This window comes from Patagioenas fasciata, chromosome 12 (genome assembly GCF_037038585.1).
Source record: "Patagioenas fasciata isolate bPatFas1 chromosome 12, bPatFas1.hap1, whole genome shotgun sequence".
NCBI lineage: Eukaryota > Metazoa > Chordata > Aves > Columbiformes > Columbidae > Patagioenas > Patagioenas fasciata.
The window spans coordinates 9243365-9261617 of record NC_092531.1 but is presented as its reverse complement, the minus strand read 5'-3'; the positions used below and the strand labels follow the sequence as shown (position 1 = coordinate 9261617).

General features: G+C 43.2%; 2 protein-coding genes across 6 annotated transcripts in view; one reads left to right on the top strand and one right to left on the bottom strand.

Moving 5' to 3' along the window:
• Positions 1 to 3783: 3783 nt before the first annotated feature.
• Positions 3784 to 14075, bottom strand: LOC139828999 (uncharacterized). The gene is made up of 3 exons (XM_071814151.1): positions 13675 to 14075; positions 4147 to 4285; positions 3784 to 4022 (listed from the first exon to the last, which is right to left on the bottom strand). Exons 1-3 carry the CDS (start codon positions 13981 to 13983, stop codon positions 3784 to 3786), a joined length of 687 nt encoding a protein of 228 aa, XP_071670252.1. The 5' UTR covers positions 13984 to 14075.
• Positions 12698 to 18253, top strand: part of TLN2 (talin 2) — a 163241-nt gene continuing 157685 nt past the window's right edge. For 2 of the 5 annotated variants that reach the window (XM_071813815.1, XM_065847857.2), the window contains exon 1: positions 13146 to 13281. The gene's annotated coding sequence lies outside the window, so the exon portion shown is untranslated. Of the gene's footprint in view, positions 12933 to 13145; positions 13282 to 17420; positions 17533 to 18253 lie in introns of those variants that run through there. The other 3 variants (XM_071813813.1, XM_065847858.2, XM_071813814.1) reach the window with 3 other exon arrangements.

Sequence of the window (18253 nt, the reverse complement as noted above, 5' to 3'; positions counted from 1 at the left end):
GGCACTTCAGCGTCATTCCTCAAAGTGCAACAGCAAAGTACAACTCAACTTTGCCCCAACATGGCAACATTCCTGCCAAATCCATTAATATTTATCTAATGTAGTGGCGGCTGCACCTAAAGTTGTGCAAATAAATCTGTTGTATTTATTTAGATATTTGGAAGGATCTGCAGTCTGGACTCCTACACAGAAACTCCGATCTCTGGCCAGTTTAGTGGCCACAGAGGAGATCATGCTTCCAGGCAAGGGGAGAGTGTTCCTTCTGATAGAGCCCAGAAGATAGAAATGGTTGTATGTGTGCCACTAAAGAAACTTGGTCATCGCACTCAGCAACAATTGGAGGCATTATTACAGTTCTTTCTGGGTAGAACTGTGGAAAATTACAAGCAACACTCATTAATAAGTTGTTCATAGATTGTCTTTATCCCTCACTTCCTCCACCCATTCACAATCAACTGCTTCTAGGTCCCTTCACAAAGGCTCACAGTAACACATGAGAACCTTCTTTCAACTTCAGTGTCTGGAACAACTCTCCTGTATTCCTCTATCTGGCCACTTCTGTCTTCAGACCTCCTAAGAGTCCACAGCTTGTTGCTCTGCTGGAGACAGCTGAGTTTTTCCTCAGTACTGCTAATCTTCCAGATTTCATTTCATGTAGGTCTGAGTATTTCATCTGTCTGAAAATACTCACGGATGTCTGCCACCAGTCATGGAACAGTTTGAATCTGAAGGTTGACATTGTGTTTTTGTTTTGTGTGTGTGGGTTTTTTTTATGGTATCCATTTAATTTACATAAAGTGGCTAATGACTAATTGTACACATTCTATTTGGAAGGCACAGTGGGTACAAGCTAGCCACCAGAGCTGGCTCAAGGCTTCTTAGCATAAACAAACTCATATGTGCTACCCTGAGGATGCCTTGGTTACACCCAGAACTATCTGCTTCTGCCACAGAAAAGTGAAGAAGATGCAGAAAAGGCTCACATGCCTGTTTTCCCAAAGTAGCAGCTGTTTCATAAATCCTCATTCCCCCTCCTGGGTAGGGCTGTGCCAGGGCCTGTTCTGCCATCCCTATTGTTGCCTCCTTTGCCTGTGCCCAGATCTTGCCCTGCCCAGCACCAAGCGACAGTCTCAGCCAAAAGTAAAGAAAAATCCCAACATCAACTCTGCCTAGGCTTCCTACCTGTGTATATACCTCCATCTCACTTAAAATTATTTATATATACATAATCTTGCCTGCAAGGTTGAAATAGAAAGTTACATGTATCTTTATGTATAGTATATACCAGTTTCCACCTTGTCTGTGTTTTAACTTTAAAAGAGATCTCCACCATTAAGTTAAAACTCACCTCCGCTCAAATTGCCAAGGTTGCTACTACTAATTGCATCTTTCTGGTGAATAAATTAGGTAGGCACGCACACACACACTGTGTTTGCACAGATGCCTACTCCATTCAGAAAGGAATGCACTCACTTTGTGCTTTATTTGAATGACCAAATTGTTGCAAGAGAACTTGAAAAAATACACACTATGAAGCCAGATACAGACAATACAGGGTGTAGAATGATATGTTTGGGCCTAAGTTTGTGCCAAGTTCCCATTAGGATACATGCCACAGTGAAGTCTAAGCTAATGCTTCGCAATTAAGAAAGGTTTACTGCGCTTCAGAAATCCCACACCTCCTACTCCCTGAGCACAAGGCTGGACTCATATGAGAGACCTTGCACAGCTCCCCTGCTGTGAGATCTCTATTCCTCAGCAATGGACCATGAAATGCATCATAGTTCACATTCATATGCAACATATTCCAGCAAGGAAATCATCAGAGATTTATCCACACAAGACTTGTGGAGCTGATGCTTTCACTGTGCTCTCATTCCCCCTTCCTGCAAAATAAGGAGGGAGAGCACATAATACAGTGAAGACTAACCCATTCAAAAAGGAATGCAAGTCTGCACTCAAACAGTGAATTTTGCCCTTGAGGTGATTAGCACATTAAGAACAAACCATTTTGCAGAATTCATTACATCTGTGGAAATTAATCCATGGGTCTGTTTTCCAGAGCTGGAACAAGCTGTGTCAGGTCCAGCCTTGCAAAGTGCTGGGTCAGCTCTGGAAAGGAAGGGGTGGCTTGGCAAAAATAGAAAGTACAGGAAAACTGCAAAATCCACAAGTCCTGATTACAATTAGCAGATTTAATAGACTCTTCTGTTGTGAGATCTTTAAAATGGAAAAAGATTAAAGAATGCATAGCCCTGTTCTAATGCATGTAGTTACACCCTCATACATGAACTGCCCCAGGGCACCCCACTTCATTTGCATTACACAGGCAGCAGAAAAGGGGGGAAATGGTCCCTCTCAAAGACTAATGGCCAGAGAAAGCATTTGATGTGCAGCACAGGGTGGGCAGCCTGGCTTCCTATGGAAATACAAGGGACTGGACATGTGCTGGAAACAAAAAGGATGGGAGATAGAGCAATGCCAACAATCCTTGGTTTCCTATCATCCAGCAGGAGGTAGGGCAGCTAAACATCAGTGAGGCCAACCCTGAACACTAAAATGTCCCCTAAAAACCGGTAAGTACAAGGTGTCTCACCACTGACCATAAATTTGAGAGTCAGTGTGGTTACATTTATATTCCCTCCAGACCTCAGCCATGTCAAAAGTAGTTCAGTTCTCATTAATAACTGCTGTTATTTTAAAAAGGCTGTTAAATCATTATTGACTTAATACATCAACAAGCAGCTACAAAAGTCGAGAGATTTATCAATGAAGTCACAAAAGAGAGGTTACTTTTGAAGCAGCCTGAGACAAGGATACATGGAAAACAAAACAAAGGATGCACTGATCTATTTTTTTCCTGTGTAATTTATATTTTATAGTAATTATGTGCTGTCACTTATCACATACAAAGAGTGTGGACATTTCTTTTTACTGAGGGAAAAATCTAATTTGCTATTCCCATGGGTGAAAAGCTGATTATGTATTAATTTGATAATCAGAAATGATTAATCAGTTGAGAATGTTAGCCTTATAAACCTGGTTGGGTACGCACAAACAATAAGATATGCTCTGACTGGAGCAGGAAGCAGAAATAACTGCATGAGCACAAACATTTTTTGCAGAGGCATTCTATAGATATCACAAGATCTAGACATGCTTTAGGAAGTTAAATACAGGTCATTCTGTTATGAAGAACATGCACACAGGTAGAGGTTGCTTACTCAGCACTGACAGAAAAGGACTCCACTTGCACATCTACCCTTAATATAAATTATGAGATATATGTAATTATACTCTCCCACTTGATGTCAGGAGGGGCTCCTCCCACACAGTCCTTGCAAGAACTGGTCTACTTCATCAGGTTGTTAAAATATCGTATTCTTCACCCATTTGGCTAAAGTTGGATAAACTGACTTAAGACATTATTGTAGAAGAAAGAATACGAAGAATCTACTGCTCTCTTTATAATAACTCCTTTTTTTCCCCCCCAATCACCAATTTAGTTCTATGCAGCCACTTTGTCCATGAAGCAAAAATCCAACCACATATTGGGATCTGTTTCAGAGCTCCTCAGCCTGTTTCAAAGCATTGGCACCAGCAATGAGGAATAACTTTATTACCTTCCACCCCACTTTTTTTTCTTTTCCCTCAGACATTGACTATCTGTCAGCAGCACAGTAAGATACTGTTGAGCAAATACACTAGCATATTTCTACCACACACATGCAAAAAAAAAAACAACAAAACACCCCAACACAAAAACAAGGACACAACAGGAATTCAAATATCTAGGAAGAAATCCAGCTGGATTCTCACAGGGTACAGGAAGAGCTGTTTTTCAAGGACAGCAACCTGGTACAGCACAAGTAAACACTCAGGAGGGCTTCCCTCCTGCAGTGGCAAAAGGCAGAATCTCAGGCCTTTGCAGCACATGCAAGTCCACCTACCCATGCTCAGAGCTCCCCTCTGAAGCTCCAGCTGCTTACAGCACCCACTCCAATTACTGTGCATCATGTGAGCTACAAGGATGAGGAAAATAAGCAGGAACCAGGAAGGGAGAAGTGGGCTGCAGAAAGAAGGTGGGCAGCTTCCCATCAGTCAAGATGACAGATGCCCTCCTGTGCTCCACCCCACGTGCGTTACCTGAGAGGTAGCCTTCCGAAGACACAGCTCTGTTTCCCTGCTGTTTCATTCCTTGACTCTCCAGTGGAGATCGATAATTGCAGCAGTGCTGGCTGCCTGCAGAAGCCTGGGGCCGTGCCATGGAAATCCCTGTGTGGCCCTAAAGAGAACACAGCAATTGAACGGGAGGCACAGGAAGGCACAAAGCTTATCTAATACTTCAGCTCCACAAACCCAAAGCAGTGTTAAAGCAGCACATAAACCCAAAGCTGATACTCTGGAATGTTTTTTTCTTGAGTGAAAAGTTTGCAAATAAATATTGATTTTGAAGAGTTACACTGTTTGTACACATGAAGTTTACCCAGTGGGCCCAGATGTTAGTGCTTTATTAAACGCACACATTAGAGGAGACTCGCAATAAAGAGCAGTGTGACTGCCGCCAGTTTTTCTTTGGCGAACCTCCAGCAGGAAATAATCCTGTGTCAGCTATAGCTCTCTCCTTTGGTACTGCACAGACTCAGACAGTGCATCTGTTGGATTCATTTAAATATGTCCAAGTCTGTATTTCATTGTTTTAGAGTATTGAAGACTTTTGCTGTTATAAATCATAACAAATAATCAGAAATTCTGAACAATAAAACCACATGGTAAAAATGAGGCACAGCTGTTGCCATTCATTGAAGGAGATTGTAAAAAATAAAGAAAACAGAATTACATACAGTATAGTGCATGTTATCTAAATGACTTGTTTGAAGACAAGGTGCTAACAACATTTCATTTCAAAGGTGAATATTTTTCTATAGCACTGAATCACCACAGTTAAAGAAACATCGTAAAAATTACTCTTTACTCCAGCAACAAACTTTATGTATTGTAATGTCTGGGGACCCAGGGAAACAACCACGTATTTCTTCGAATACCTGGCATTGCTCCAGTGCTTTAGCAGCATCCTTAAAACACAGGCAATTGAAAAACACCATTATCGCTGTATGATACGCATTTCTGACAAAGCAAAAAGTTCAGCATGTAAGTCACATCTGATTTGGATCACTGTTTCATACCCAACATGATTTAGCCTTCTAAACTGCTTTTCAAAACTGTAATACAATATTTCCATGTGTAGCTTGTGCAGCAAACTTTTTTCTGTCTTTGGATACAGACAGGAGAAAAATTAAATAGAGTTGAACTTCAAAAAAATAAATGCTAATTTAGCAGGAGCTTTTAAAAACAACCAGGAAAAGTGTGTATATTTATAGTGAGGAGTATCTGAAATGCAAAGACTCTGTATTACACACTATTCATTCAGAGAATTGTCACTTCACTAGACACACGTGCATTTGTGGACAACAGTCCTTGTGTTTACTTTCTGATTCTTCCCACAGCAGTTATGAAAACCCAGAAGTGTTCATCAGACCTGAAAGTAGTTCAGTTGCAAACACTGATGTTAAAACATGTTTGTCAGAAAACACAGTGGGGGTTGTAATCAAAAGGCAACTTGGGTTACCATCTGAGGGACAGCATTACAGAAAACACTGCTGTTTGGGAGTTCAAATTTTTCTGGTGATACACATACCATGCTTGAGGGCAGCAATGCTGATAGACTAGGGGATCAATTCATGACCCTTCCACTCTGGGTACTATGTGGGACACAACTAAGACAGATGTTTCTCTTGTTCTTCGTCGCCTGACGTCCCACATTGCCAGATCTGTGTCCCATTAACTTTGCTGGAACTGAAATTTTCTGTGTGAACCAGGTCTGAATTACAATCCTATCCTGCCTTCCCTAAGCTTTTGGAACTGCTGTTCCCTTTAAGATTAGGTACCAAAACATCTCCTTTGTTTCATGTAGTCTTGGTCTTGAGTATTCCTTACCAAAAAGGTTAACTCTGAAATCATTCTCTCTTTTAAAAGTTGCTGATTTTTGCAGAGATGACTACCACACAAGAGAAATGCAATCTCAAATTGCATTTTAAACTGTAATGCAACTACAGAGCTAAAAAGAATTTAACAAATGCTGATCCTGCATTGACAGATGTCAGTCAGTGCCTTGTCTTTTCATCATGACTAAAGTTAGCAGAGCTGGGAAAAATCGGTATGGTTATGACAAGATTGCTCCAACTCTGTGTATGACCTTGAATACTGTGAGCCTGCTAGTGTAACGTGAGAGGGAGATGATTGCTTCAGTTACTTCATCTCTTTAAGGGTAACAGTCCAAAGAGTGTTTTCTTTCTAATAAATTTCTTTCTAGAAGTTACTGTGGAAATCTGAAGAGTAAGATTCAGCAGTGCTATAGTGCCTCTTTAGAACAGCTTATTTCCTTACTAAATTGGATCTCTTTATATGTTAAGTGGGACTAGTGAAAGGTTTACTGGAAGGTCCTATTATTATGACAATGAAAAAGCCAATGCAAAATAAGAACACATGTTACAACACCATAATGCTGGGCTTTTGGTATAGTGCAGTGGCACATAATAGAAAAGAAAGGTGGATGCAGTCTAAATGAATAACACAGGAGCAGTGTTTACACAAGGCAAGCAGTAATATTGTTACCCAAAATTTCAGTTTCCCCTCACATACCTAAGATCTTCGCTGAGCATGTTTAACACACAATACAGCATACGCTGTCTTACACCCACTGGTGGATGCCTCTCATCTACAAGTTGGGTGAATAATGTGGAAGAAAATCAGAACCACCATGCTTCCCTTATATCTTTTCCATCTCTAGCCTGTCAACTCAGGCATGTCTCAGGTTGTTACCCAAGGCAGGGAAAAGGTGATGACTCTAACATCAAATGGCAGCAACATGACCCAGGTAGTTGATATATCACAGTATCACAGTATGTTTGGGATTGGAAGGGACCTCAAAAGATCATCTAGTCCAATCCCCCTGCTGGAGCAGGAACGCCTAGGTGAGGTCGCACAGGAACATGTCCAGGTGGGTCTTGAATGTCTCCAGAGCAGCAGACTCCACAACCCCCCTGGGCAGTCTGTTCCAGTGTTCTGTCACCCTCACTGAGAGGAAGTTTTTTCTCAAATTTAAGTGGAACCTCTTGTGTTCCAGTTTGAACCCATTACCCCTTGTCCTATCATTGTTTGCCACCGAGAAGAGCCTGGCTCCATCCTCCTGACACTCACCCTTTATATATCTGTAAACATTAATAAGGTCACCCCTCAGTCTCCTCTTCTCCAAACTAAAGAGCCCCAGCTCCCTCAGCCTTTCTTCATAAGGGAGATGCTCCACTCCATCATCTTTGTTGCCCTACGCTGGACCCTCTCCAGCAGTTCCCTGTCCTTCTTGAACTGAGGGGCCCAGAACTGGACAAAATATTCTAGATGGGGTCTCACCAGGCCAGAGTAGAGGGGAAGGAGGACCTCTCTCGATCTACTGATCACCTCCCTTGTAATACACCCGAGGATGCCATTGGCCTCCCTGGCCACAAAGGCACAGTGCTGGCTCACGGTCATCCTGCTGTCCACCAGGACCCTCAGGTCCCTTTCCCCTACACTGCTCTCTAAAATGTAATTTCCCAACCTATACTGGAACCTGGGGTTGTTCCTGCCCAGATGCAGGACTCTACACTTTCCCTTGTTAAATTTCATCAGGTTATTCCCCGCCCAGCTCTCCAGCCTGTCCAGTTCTTGCTGGATGGCAGCACAGCCTTCTGGCGTGTCAGCCACTCCTCCCAGCTTAGTGTCATCAGCAAACTTGCTGATAGTACACTGAATTCACTCATCCAAATCGTTAATGAATATATTGAATAATATATTTCAGCGGCCTCTGTAAAGCCCACAACACAATGCACTAGAATATCAAAAAGACACCCTTTGTGCATTCTCCAGCTAGCAAAAGTAACCTCTGAAGTTTAAAATACCCATGAGTACTCCTGGAAGACAGTCTTAAGAAGCCAGAATGATTGGAACAAACTGCCCAATGTCAAGAAATTCAGTAGAGAGAGGTTAAAAGGAAAAAAAAAAAAGCCCATGTTCAAACACTACTCAGAAAATAATCAGCTTGGTATCAGAATAGCATAAATTATCTAGAGGGCTAATTTGATTCACAAATGAAAGCTAAAAAGCCAATACAGAGGAGTGCCCAGATTTTGAAAGGCATACATAAAGTCATAACAATCCAGACAAGAGTGCAGGAATCCCAAAGAAATTAGTCATCTTCTCAGTGTTAGTCAAGCAGAAGACAAACAAACAAAGTTCATTTTTCCAATTATAAAGCTATAATTTTTACAAATAAACTCAGATTTATTTTTTTTTAACCGCAACTGAACAGAATAGTACAATAAAAAAATCATCCAAGTTAGCATCACAAACCTGGATCAGGTCTTAAAAGAAACTCCCTAATAAAGCTAATAGAAGTCTAGAACCAGCCTACATAGAGATGGTGCAACAACTCCTGGCCTGTTGATTTTAACAAACAAGTTAAACAAACAGCAGTCCTGGAATACCTACACAGCTTGCCAATGTGTAGAAAGCTGTGTCTTAGATTTCTGTCAACCCTATATTTTTAGGACTACAAAAATAGTTATCACCCTGTGCATTATGAAGAACACCTCATATCTCTGAAAGCATTTGCTTAATACTCTTCATATTTTATTTTTTTTTAAATTTTCCTTTACTACAGCACTTCAAATTAACAGTTAGCTCAAGCTGCTGATGCATGGAAACAGGATTACATGATGCTGGTTACTAACATCTTACTCATACTCTCCATCTAGCTCATTCAGTCTGCTGTTCCCAACAGCATAGCTGGGTAGTAAACTCTTCACTGCGAGGAGTGAGCTTTTTTTCCACATTCATCTAACACCCTGCAAAACTAGCTCCTTTTACATTGATAACACAAACAGTAATAGAAATTAGTTTGTACCTCAACCTGTATCTGCCAAGGAACAGCAAAGACAACCTTCCTACAACATGGGAAATTAGGAGCCACATACAGTAATACAGCAAGTGGAGGAAAAGCCATCCTACAGCATCCAAGCAAAGTACCAAGGCAGGTATTGGGATAGCAGACAGGTTCAACCAAGAGCCCAAATTATTAGAGAGACTTTCATCAATAAAGCAGATCCAAAGTGCAGTGAAAAAAAATTAATCCAGAGCTCAGGATGATACCTGAGGCAACTGATGATACCAAAGGCAATCAGGACCAGAAACAATCTAGTGGTCTCCACAACAAGTCTATATACAGGGCAGAATCAAAGTCAGACCAATAACTCAGTAAGCAAATCAGAATCAAAACTGGCAGAACCCAAAAATAAAGACAGATAGCCTCACAAATCAGCTCACACAAAGACTCATGACCCAGGAGCTGAACTTATATAGAGCTCCTGGACCTATGGGCAAAGGGTGTGGGTAAAGGCCTCAGGTGAGGTTTGTGAGGTAATATTATTGTCTGCTAATGTTAAAGTAATAATGACAGTGCAGACTTTTGCCTAACATTACTCATCAAGGATAAGTTTGATCCATTATAAATGCTAATTTTATAACTGTGTGTCTTACATTAATTTTTTAAAACCTTCTAATATAGTTATGAAAGTAGTCTGATCACACACAAACACACAATCTAGTTTACATGCTTGTGTATGATTTATGCTGCATTTTAATGGACCTGTTCTGAGACAGTGATTTAAAATGTATTTGAAATGACAGAGGAGAGAACTGTTTATAGCACACTTCATCTAAGGCACCTGCAGACACACTTGACTAAGTTCTAGCTCACCTGAAACATCAGTAAATATGCCAGTATTGCTGTCATCCATGGGCTATTTTAGGTACCAGAGTCCTAAAATAATTTCAGTACAAGGATTAACAGAGGACTATGAACAAGCAGGACAGCACTGGTGAATAGTTTGTGCAGATGTTTCATGCTTCTGTTTTGGGGGATTGCTTAATATCTGCCTCCCGAGCTGAAGGAAAAAAAAAGTCCCCAACCTTACTGTCCCACCTGGCAGACCACTAGAGAACATCCCTGTTCTTCACCTTCCAGTTCCATCTTACTGTGTAGAAGCACGTAAGGTTGTTGTAGCTTTTACAAAGCATGCTTGTCCTGAAAGCTCTCGGGTTTAATAATTAGGAGATGGAAAGATCAAGTGTTAGAACAGCTGAGATGGAAGGAAAACATAATCTCAGAAGTGAAGTCAGAAGCCCGATAGAATGTATTAATTTTAAAATGCTATCTGAATACAAATAAAGCCTAGAAATGCTATATTTTTATATGTTATTTGTATTTTTAGTGTTATTTCTCTACTCAATCACAACAAATCATAAACATTACCTGTCACAGCTGGTAAATACAACTGAAGTTTTATCTAATCTCGAGAAGTTATTACACCATGAAGATAATAATATCTCAAACTTCACAGCTGTGACTGGTAAAAAACATTTAACCATACTCCAGGAAACCAGTGGTAGACTGAATAGAAAACAAACAAAAGGCTGAAACTTCTGTAGAAATGCTGAAGAAATTTTGGATTATGCAAGCACATTGGTGTAAGTGATTTCAGTTTCATCTACTATATACTATGACTATTTTTTTTCAAGAAAAATGCAGAAATCTGCAAATTTTAATAAGTTGAAAGGAACCAGGAAATTATACTTCTGTTCTCTGTTTCCACTGTACTGTGGCAAAAATATGTCTTTCTCATTACTGAAATAAGAAAAGCTGGATCCTCAAATGATAGATTGACAAGATACCTCATTTAATATTGTACTAGTATTATCATAGATTGTTACTGTAGGACCTAGGTGTATGCCCAGACCCCCTTGCAGACAGAGAAAACAAAAAAAGCTGGTTTGTGCCCCAAAGCAAGTCACTAGCTGGATAGAAAGGGACACAGTAAATGTGTCCACAAACGGATGTATTGGGAGTAGCAAGACACAGAAATGATACAGGGAGCCTGGTCTCACCATTGCACTCCGTATTGTATTAAAGTTTGGTTCTTTGGAGTTGGGGGATATTTTTGCTGACATCACGACAACGAGATTTCAAAGGAGCTGTTCAGAGGCCAACGCAGTGCAAAGGTTTAAACAGCCTTCCTGTGAGCTGCGAGGAAACAACACAGGAACAAGAGCAACAGAGACTGGAATTGAGGCCTTTCCTGTTAGTGAGAGAACACACAGGCTAGGAAAAGGTTAAAAGTGAAGCTTATAAGACAGAAAAAGCCAGTGCAATGAAGTATAGCAATGGAGTGTCTTTCGAAGCAGTATTGCAGCCAGAAAATATGCTAATACTGCACAATGAGAAGAATGAAGTGATCAATATGTGTTTTGTAGGAAAGGAGTTTTAAGTTGTACGTTGAATAGGGAAAGCCACGTTGTTAGAAGTTTATCATTATGGTGAGTAAAAAGGCTAGGAAAAAAAAAAAACCTGCTTTTTATGTAAAATGTTATAACTGTTCACATGTAACTTGCACCTGCAAAGCTACCTCCAAACCACAATACTTTACTTATCGCTTCTTTTAATAATGAGCATGATAGTATCTCTTTAGTGACAAATATGATAACAGTAACTCATTTATGAAACAGGTATTTTGTCAAGTATTTGCAAGTTGTAAAGTGAGTACTGTGCAGTCCTTATTTTAGTTAACAGGTCGAACACTTCCTGTTCCTTTGCAGAAGCTGACACAAGCTCAGTGATTATTATGTGTGTTAACATTGTAATACTTTAATTCTGTAGTGTGGCTGTTAACCTGCTTGGTTATTGTAACTACAGCCTGTGTCAAAAAAGCCCACCAAGATGTGTGTTGATACAAGCGTAACTATGTTGGACTGTGGCACAGAGCCATGGAGTTCAGTGTCTTACTTCATCGGAGCAGAATTACTCGAGGGCAAGAGCAGCTGTAGAGGGATGCAGATTCTCAATCTGGTTACAAGTATTTGCCAATAGCTGTACTTCATCTCAATCAGATTCAGTTACTTTAATTCTATGGCTTTTAACTGTCACGGTTTTACTGATAGAGGCCCCAGCATATATGAAACTAGTTAATATAAAGGCCTTAAGTTTCTGTAACTATTTATTTTGTCATATTAATGCAAATATGATGGAATGGAAACAATTTACACAGACATAGCAGTTTTGGAACAGTTAAAACTACACAAGCTGTGTAAGGAAAGCCCTAAGTGTCCTTTTCCACTACAGGAGTCGATTTCTTGCTGAGGTTACTTGTAAACATTTAACGCAACAACACCCAAGAGCAGTTTGGATGGCTCTAGCAGCCCCCTGCCTGTACCTAGGTGCTTTTGTTACTTTGAAACCATCTCTGCCCACAGAGTTTCGTTCGCGGCCTCTGGTCGACAAGCAGGGAGGAGCGAGTACCTGTGTAGGTGACAGGGCCCGGGCGGGCCCGGCGGGTGGCAGGTGCGGGGAGCGCAGGTGGTTCCGCCCACCGGGTCCGCTCCACGCGCCTTTATGAACCCGCTTCGTGCCGCCGCGCGCCCCTAAGCAGAGCGCGGGCCCGTTGCGGCGCGAGGCTCTGCCGCGCGCTGCAGCCCCGCGCGCCTCCGCACGGCACCGGCACGAGCGGCGGTGGCGGGAGGCGCGAGGCCGCGCGCGTGCTGCCTCAGGGGCCGGGCGGGCGCCTCGCGCCTCCACAGCGGCTCCTGCACGGACAGTGGCGGCGGCCGCGGTCCCGACGGCTTCATCGTCCTGCTCGCGGCGAGAAATGCCGGGCTCCCCCGGCCTCCTGCCTCCTCTCCGTGAGAAGCCGTGGGGACGGCGGCCCTGAATGGGCACAGAAGGAGCGACGCTACCTCACCGGCGAGGGCCGCAGCCGGCGGAGCTGCCGCTCCCTCGCGCTCAGGTAAGGCGGCCCCTTAAGCACTCGGCCCGGCGAGCCAGCGGAGCCAGGGTTGCTCTGCCGCCGGTCCTCGGGCGCAGCGGAGGGCAGGGCGGGCGGGAGCCCCGTGTTGCCCCCGCCGTGGGCCGGGCGGTGGCGGAGCGGGCCGGGCGGGGGAGCGGTCCCGGAGTGATGACGCGTTTCCTGCCCTCCCCGGCGGGGCTGCGCCTGGAGTCCGCAGCGGCAGGAGCTGCGGGCGGCGGTGGAGCAGGCGGGAGCGGGCGGCAGGAGAGCGGGGGGGAAGGAAAGAAGGAAGGAAGCGTGAGAGCGGCGGGGCTTAGGCGCTTTGCAATGCTACAGTAACGCCTTCCCGGTAGGAGCCCGCGAGGACCCTCTTGTCCTCCCCTGCCATTGCACGTTGCATGGAGTGTCTAGTCCGTGCGGAGCCGCCGAGAGGGGGAAGACTCCGCGCAGGGCTGAGCGGCGGGAGCGCGGAGCCGCTCCATGCCTCCGGCCACTCGGCTGCCGCTGGGTTTCGCACGTAGACGCCGCGTTGCCCCCAGCCAGGCAGGCGGGAGCTGCCGGTCGCCGGTCCCGCGGCGGGAAGCGGGAGCTGCGCCCCGTCCGGCACAGCCCGGCCCGCGCGGAGCGCTGCCCGCACAACAAGTTGCTGGTTCCAGGGAGGACAGCGATATCTCAGCCCAGTGCCGTGCGGGGGCCGGGTTAAGGGCTGAGCCCTGGCAAGGGGAGAGCGTCCCCGGCTCACCTTCATTTCGTCAGGAACCGGGGTGGGAAAGGAGCCGCGGTCCTTTGGGGTTCCCTCTTGGACCATATTGGGTTGGTACCCGACAGAGGAGCGGGGCTGGCCGGCTCCTCCCGGCCCCTCGCAGCCTGGCTGGAGGAGCTTCGCGTGGCCGGGTCGAGGGGTGGGTTTACCCGGGGGACGGAGCTGTTCGCCGTTGGGCGCTACTGCCGACCGCGATGGAGAGAAAAAACCTTTTCGCAACACGTTGCGAAGCGACGACCTCCCAAGGACGACCGTGCCGCGTGTGTATAGGCGTGTATCTATATCCATCGTTCTGTGTATGTCCGTCTCTCCCCACCAGACCCGTGGGACGGCCCGGCTTGGAAGCGGCTCGCAGGCCGGTCCCGCAGGGACACGGCGGTGGGGAGGGACGGACACACGTGTCCGCCCTTGCGCAGCGCACGTAAGGGTGGATGGGCGGGTGAGCCGCGCTGCTCCGCGGCCTCCCCCATTTACCTGGGAGCGTGCGAGCGGCCAGAGGCTCTGGGCTGCCTGCCCCGGTGCATCAGGGCTTCGTGCCAAAGCCCAAAACCTCCCTGGGTGCGAGGCGGCGGTGTGTGCCTGCAGAGGGCCTGTCTCTGCTGTGGGCTGGGGTCCTACTTCGTGTCTTTTTTTTTTTTTTTTTTCCCTCTATGCTACCTTAGCGGATAGCTGTGAACTGCAGGGTACAGTTTTGCCTTCGGGTGACTAGAGGACCCCGACACAGTGCGTGGGAACACCTGTCTGGGAACTGGGGCCTCTGCTGTCTGTGCTCACCTTCTGTAGAGCTTTTGTTCTGCTGACCAGCCACTTAATTACTTTAGGCTCTACTTTTTTGTGTGTTAAAATGCTGCTGTAGTGTCTAGTTAGAAAGATTGTGGGAATGTTAATTGATTAAAATACCTGTTAAATTAAGCAGCTTCCCTCCAGATCTTTTAGAAGTTTATTTTGCAGACCTATATATTAAAGCCAAGTTTAAGCCATATTAACTTTCAAACCAGAAAGGCAGTTTTGAGTTAGTAAGTAGGTTATTTAAAGGTGTCAGTTCTGCATCATCAAGATGGCCCAATAGCTATGGAAAAATATCCATATGATGAAAAAACAGATAAGCAACATGTTTCTGAGACTGTTCTTGCTTATGTAAAATGTCGCTTACTCATGTGGATGGCAATGTGTTGCAAGTATGAGTGCAAGCTGCCAGTGTTAGTTATAAATACCTTACAAATTTTAGTATATGAAAAGATTTTGTATCTGTTTGAGATAATGGTCAGCTATTCTTCCAACAGTACAGCTCTTTGCTAATTTAACTATAAATTAAGTTGGCTGAACTACCTTTTTTCTGCTTTAATTTTCAAAACATGGTGTTTTCAAGGCAATGCCTTGAGATTGAAGGTTACCACACTGCTTGGGGAGGGGGGGGGATGGGGGGGGCCGGGGCGGGAAGTGTGTTTCATTTGAGTTTCCTAATGTATCATTTAACTCACTGGTTACTGCAGAACTAAAGGGTAAAGTGGGCTTTTCATCTACCTTATTTGTTGGTGGCAAAATTATTTAGCGTAAGTAAGATAAGAATACTTGTTTCTGGTTACCAGTCAAAGCCTTTGGATTAACTGTGACAAACTCGGTCAATATTTAAATTCCAAATCTCAGTATAAAACTTGATAAAGACTACAGCAATTTCATATAGGGTACTCATTCATTTCACCATTCAGATTATAGCGGTTTACCCTGAATAATTGTCTTGTGTGTTCTTAGAGTAACATCTGTTGCATGATATCATGTAATGGAATGTAGTACAGCCTAATTTAAGTTGATTTGAAATGTTGCCATTGCACTGTAGTAGTGTCTGAGAGGGTAAGAGGTCTTTGGGGAGGCCTGTGTGTGATGGGTAGATTGGTTAGGAGTAGATGATGAGAAATATGAACTTGCATTTGAACTGCAAAGGATTAAGTAATTTTGCTCTGAGCTTGGTTTGTTGTCCAGTTTTACTTAGACTTCTTTGATCATTTGCCAGCTAATCTAATCACTGAATTCTACTTACATTTGGGAATGCATCTATAGTTATAAATATAACTGATTAGTATGAAACACCACTGCAGTAGATTCAGGTCTTTTATTTTGTAGAGGAAGGAGTGGCCTTGAAAGAATTTTCTGGCTGTGGCATAGCTTGAACTGCATAATCGTCATGAAGACTCACATTTTTTGCTGTGAACACTTCTTATTTGATATTGTTTCTACAAAGATTAGACTGCACAGCAAGGATGTTCTGAAGTGTTAATATTTGGATTGTGTCACTTTATATGCTTAGCTATATAATATATATCTATTAAATCTGTGCAAATGCAAGGTCTAGGCAGCTTCCAAAAACACTAGTACTTAATTAGTCACCACATCTAGACAGTAGTACAGACATCCACCTCCATTCCTTCTTGTGGCATTGTAGTGTCAGATAACTGTTGGGATACCAGTGTGGTCTGTTAATGAAATGTGAGCAATACCATTTGCTGATGCATCATTCCAATCCTCTATTTCAGCATTAAAGTATCAAAAACACCATTTGAAGTAATTCTCAGCTCCTAGTCCTATCTGAACCTGAGATTTCAATAAACTACCAAATGTGTAGGCATCCTGATTTTTTTTTTTTTTTAGTGCAAGGACTTTCTTGCTAAGAAGTTCTTATCCAGATGCTGCCTTTGCAGCAGGTCATAATTAGGAAAGAAGTGTGAATGTGTTTACAGACCACTGTATGCAGATTTCAAAAATCCTTTTTTTATCCCCTGTTCTCGATTCCTTAAAAGGTTTGGCAAGTCTGCTTATGCATGTTTCTGCAGACAATAGAATGCTGATGCAAATTGAGAACAGCAAACAAAATGGTTGGGTGTTGTTGCAAATAGGGGGAGGCTGTCTTAATTGGCAGTGTTTTGTGTATTACGTTTCATTTGTTTACTTTTGGATTTTGGTGTGTCAGTTGGATGAATGTTACTGGTATATAGCTGGAAATGGTAGTTTTGGGTAGTCCTGCCTGTTGGTACCTGAAGGGGAATGCAGGCTTTGGTTTCTGGGGTTCTGCTTTTGACCACACAAGGTTACAGGAATATATATTAAATTGAACTGAAGAATTTTTTGGGGCAGGGGAGATGCAAATGATAAAGCAGAAGTTAGGTGGTTGGTTTTGTTTGCTTTTCAGAGCAGCCTGGCTCCTAAGTACCAGAGGCTATGTGAAGCAGAATAATCAGAGTTTTGCAACTTGGTGGAAGAGATTGTGCTGATTATGGACATTGTGTCCTAACCTCTTTTGTGTCTTATTTTTATTGTTGTGATTAAACAATCCATTCATTTTCAAAAAGAATGGTTACCTTGAAGGTAGCCTGAGCTATGTAGATGTATAAATGCTCATCTGATCCACAGGATGCTGAAATTGTGGGTCTGATTAATCTTTAGAGAACTGTGGCCATCTATCTATGGGTGCGGTAAAGGCATGACTTTTGAGTGAGACTGATACACTTGAGGATGAGAAAATAGTGAGGAGCCTGTGGTTAGCTTTGATACCAGACTTGTAATCTAGGTTTCTGTTCCTGTAACACTGCTGAAAACCCATTTCACAGTAGTGTCAGAGAGCCATTTCCCTGGGTGTGTTGCATGCACATGTGCTTATCTTGGGAAGGAGTTTGAATTAGCCTGTGTACTTGAAGCAATTGTGATAACATGTTTATATATTCCACTTCCAGTTGCAAGCTGGGATTCCATCCCCAGAGATCCATCTTCTCAATGCTCAAGGCTCCAGTGCCTTTTTACCCAACAATCTTCATAAAGCTAGAAAACACAGACTGACTTCACAAGGTGAGGGTGACCATACAACAATAAGCCTGGTCTTAAAATATCTTTACAGTACTACAGTGCTGACTTACTTGTAGTACCTTTACTTGGCAGCAACCAGTTGAATTTCTGCCAGGATGGGTCAGGCTGGCACTTGAAACTGCCTTCCTTGCATTCTCAGCAGGTAGCTCATCTTTCTGTGTTTGGGAAGCAGAAAGAAAGTTTGAACTGAATTGTAAATGAACCTTGTGTCTTTCTATCTGGCAACTTTTGTAAGGTTGAGATTTCTTATTTCCATGAAAAAGTGACATTTAACCTAGTAATAAGCTGGAGACTCTCACTGTTCTAAATTGCAGCAAATAACACTTGAGGTGATAAAGAATCAATGGTACTACATGAGTTGCTTAGTTTTTGAAGTTGAATAACAATTTACATTTATCAGCTGTGGTGGAGAAATTTGTTACTATAGTTTATCAAAGTGTTTAGTGTTTTGCTGAAGTGTTTGCCATAGTGATGTGAGAACCTCTTAAACAAGAGGGTTGTCTTCAGCTTAGAAAGGCCTTCACAGTTGTGTATTGTTCTTATTATACATTCTTGTTTCTTATATAATGATCTCTTACCTTTCTTGGGAGTTGATATCTGTAACATGGTAAATAACCCATTCAGCTACCTTGAGTCTAGCTTATACTGTGGTGTATACTAGTTGGAAAATGGTGGCTTTTCTGGAATTTGAAATTTAAAGTTC

Coding starts and splice junctions, on each gene's coding strand:
- LOC139828999 (XM_071814151.1), bottom strand. CDS start 13,983: ATGGATATAGATACACGCCTATACACACGCGGCACGGTCGTCCTTGGG. Junction 4,286..13,674: donor CGGTTCCTGACGAAATGAAG/GTGAGCCGGGGA, acceptor TGTTCTCTTTAG/GGCCACACAGGGATTTCCAT. Junction 4,023..4,146: donor TTCGGAAGGCTACCTCTCAG/GTAACGCACGTG, acceptor TCATCCTTGTAG/CTCACATGATGCACAGTAAT.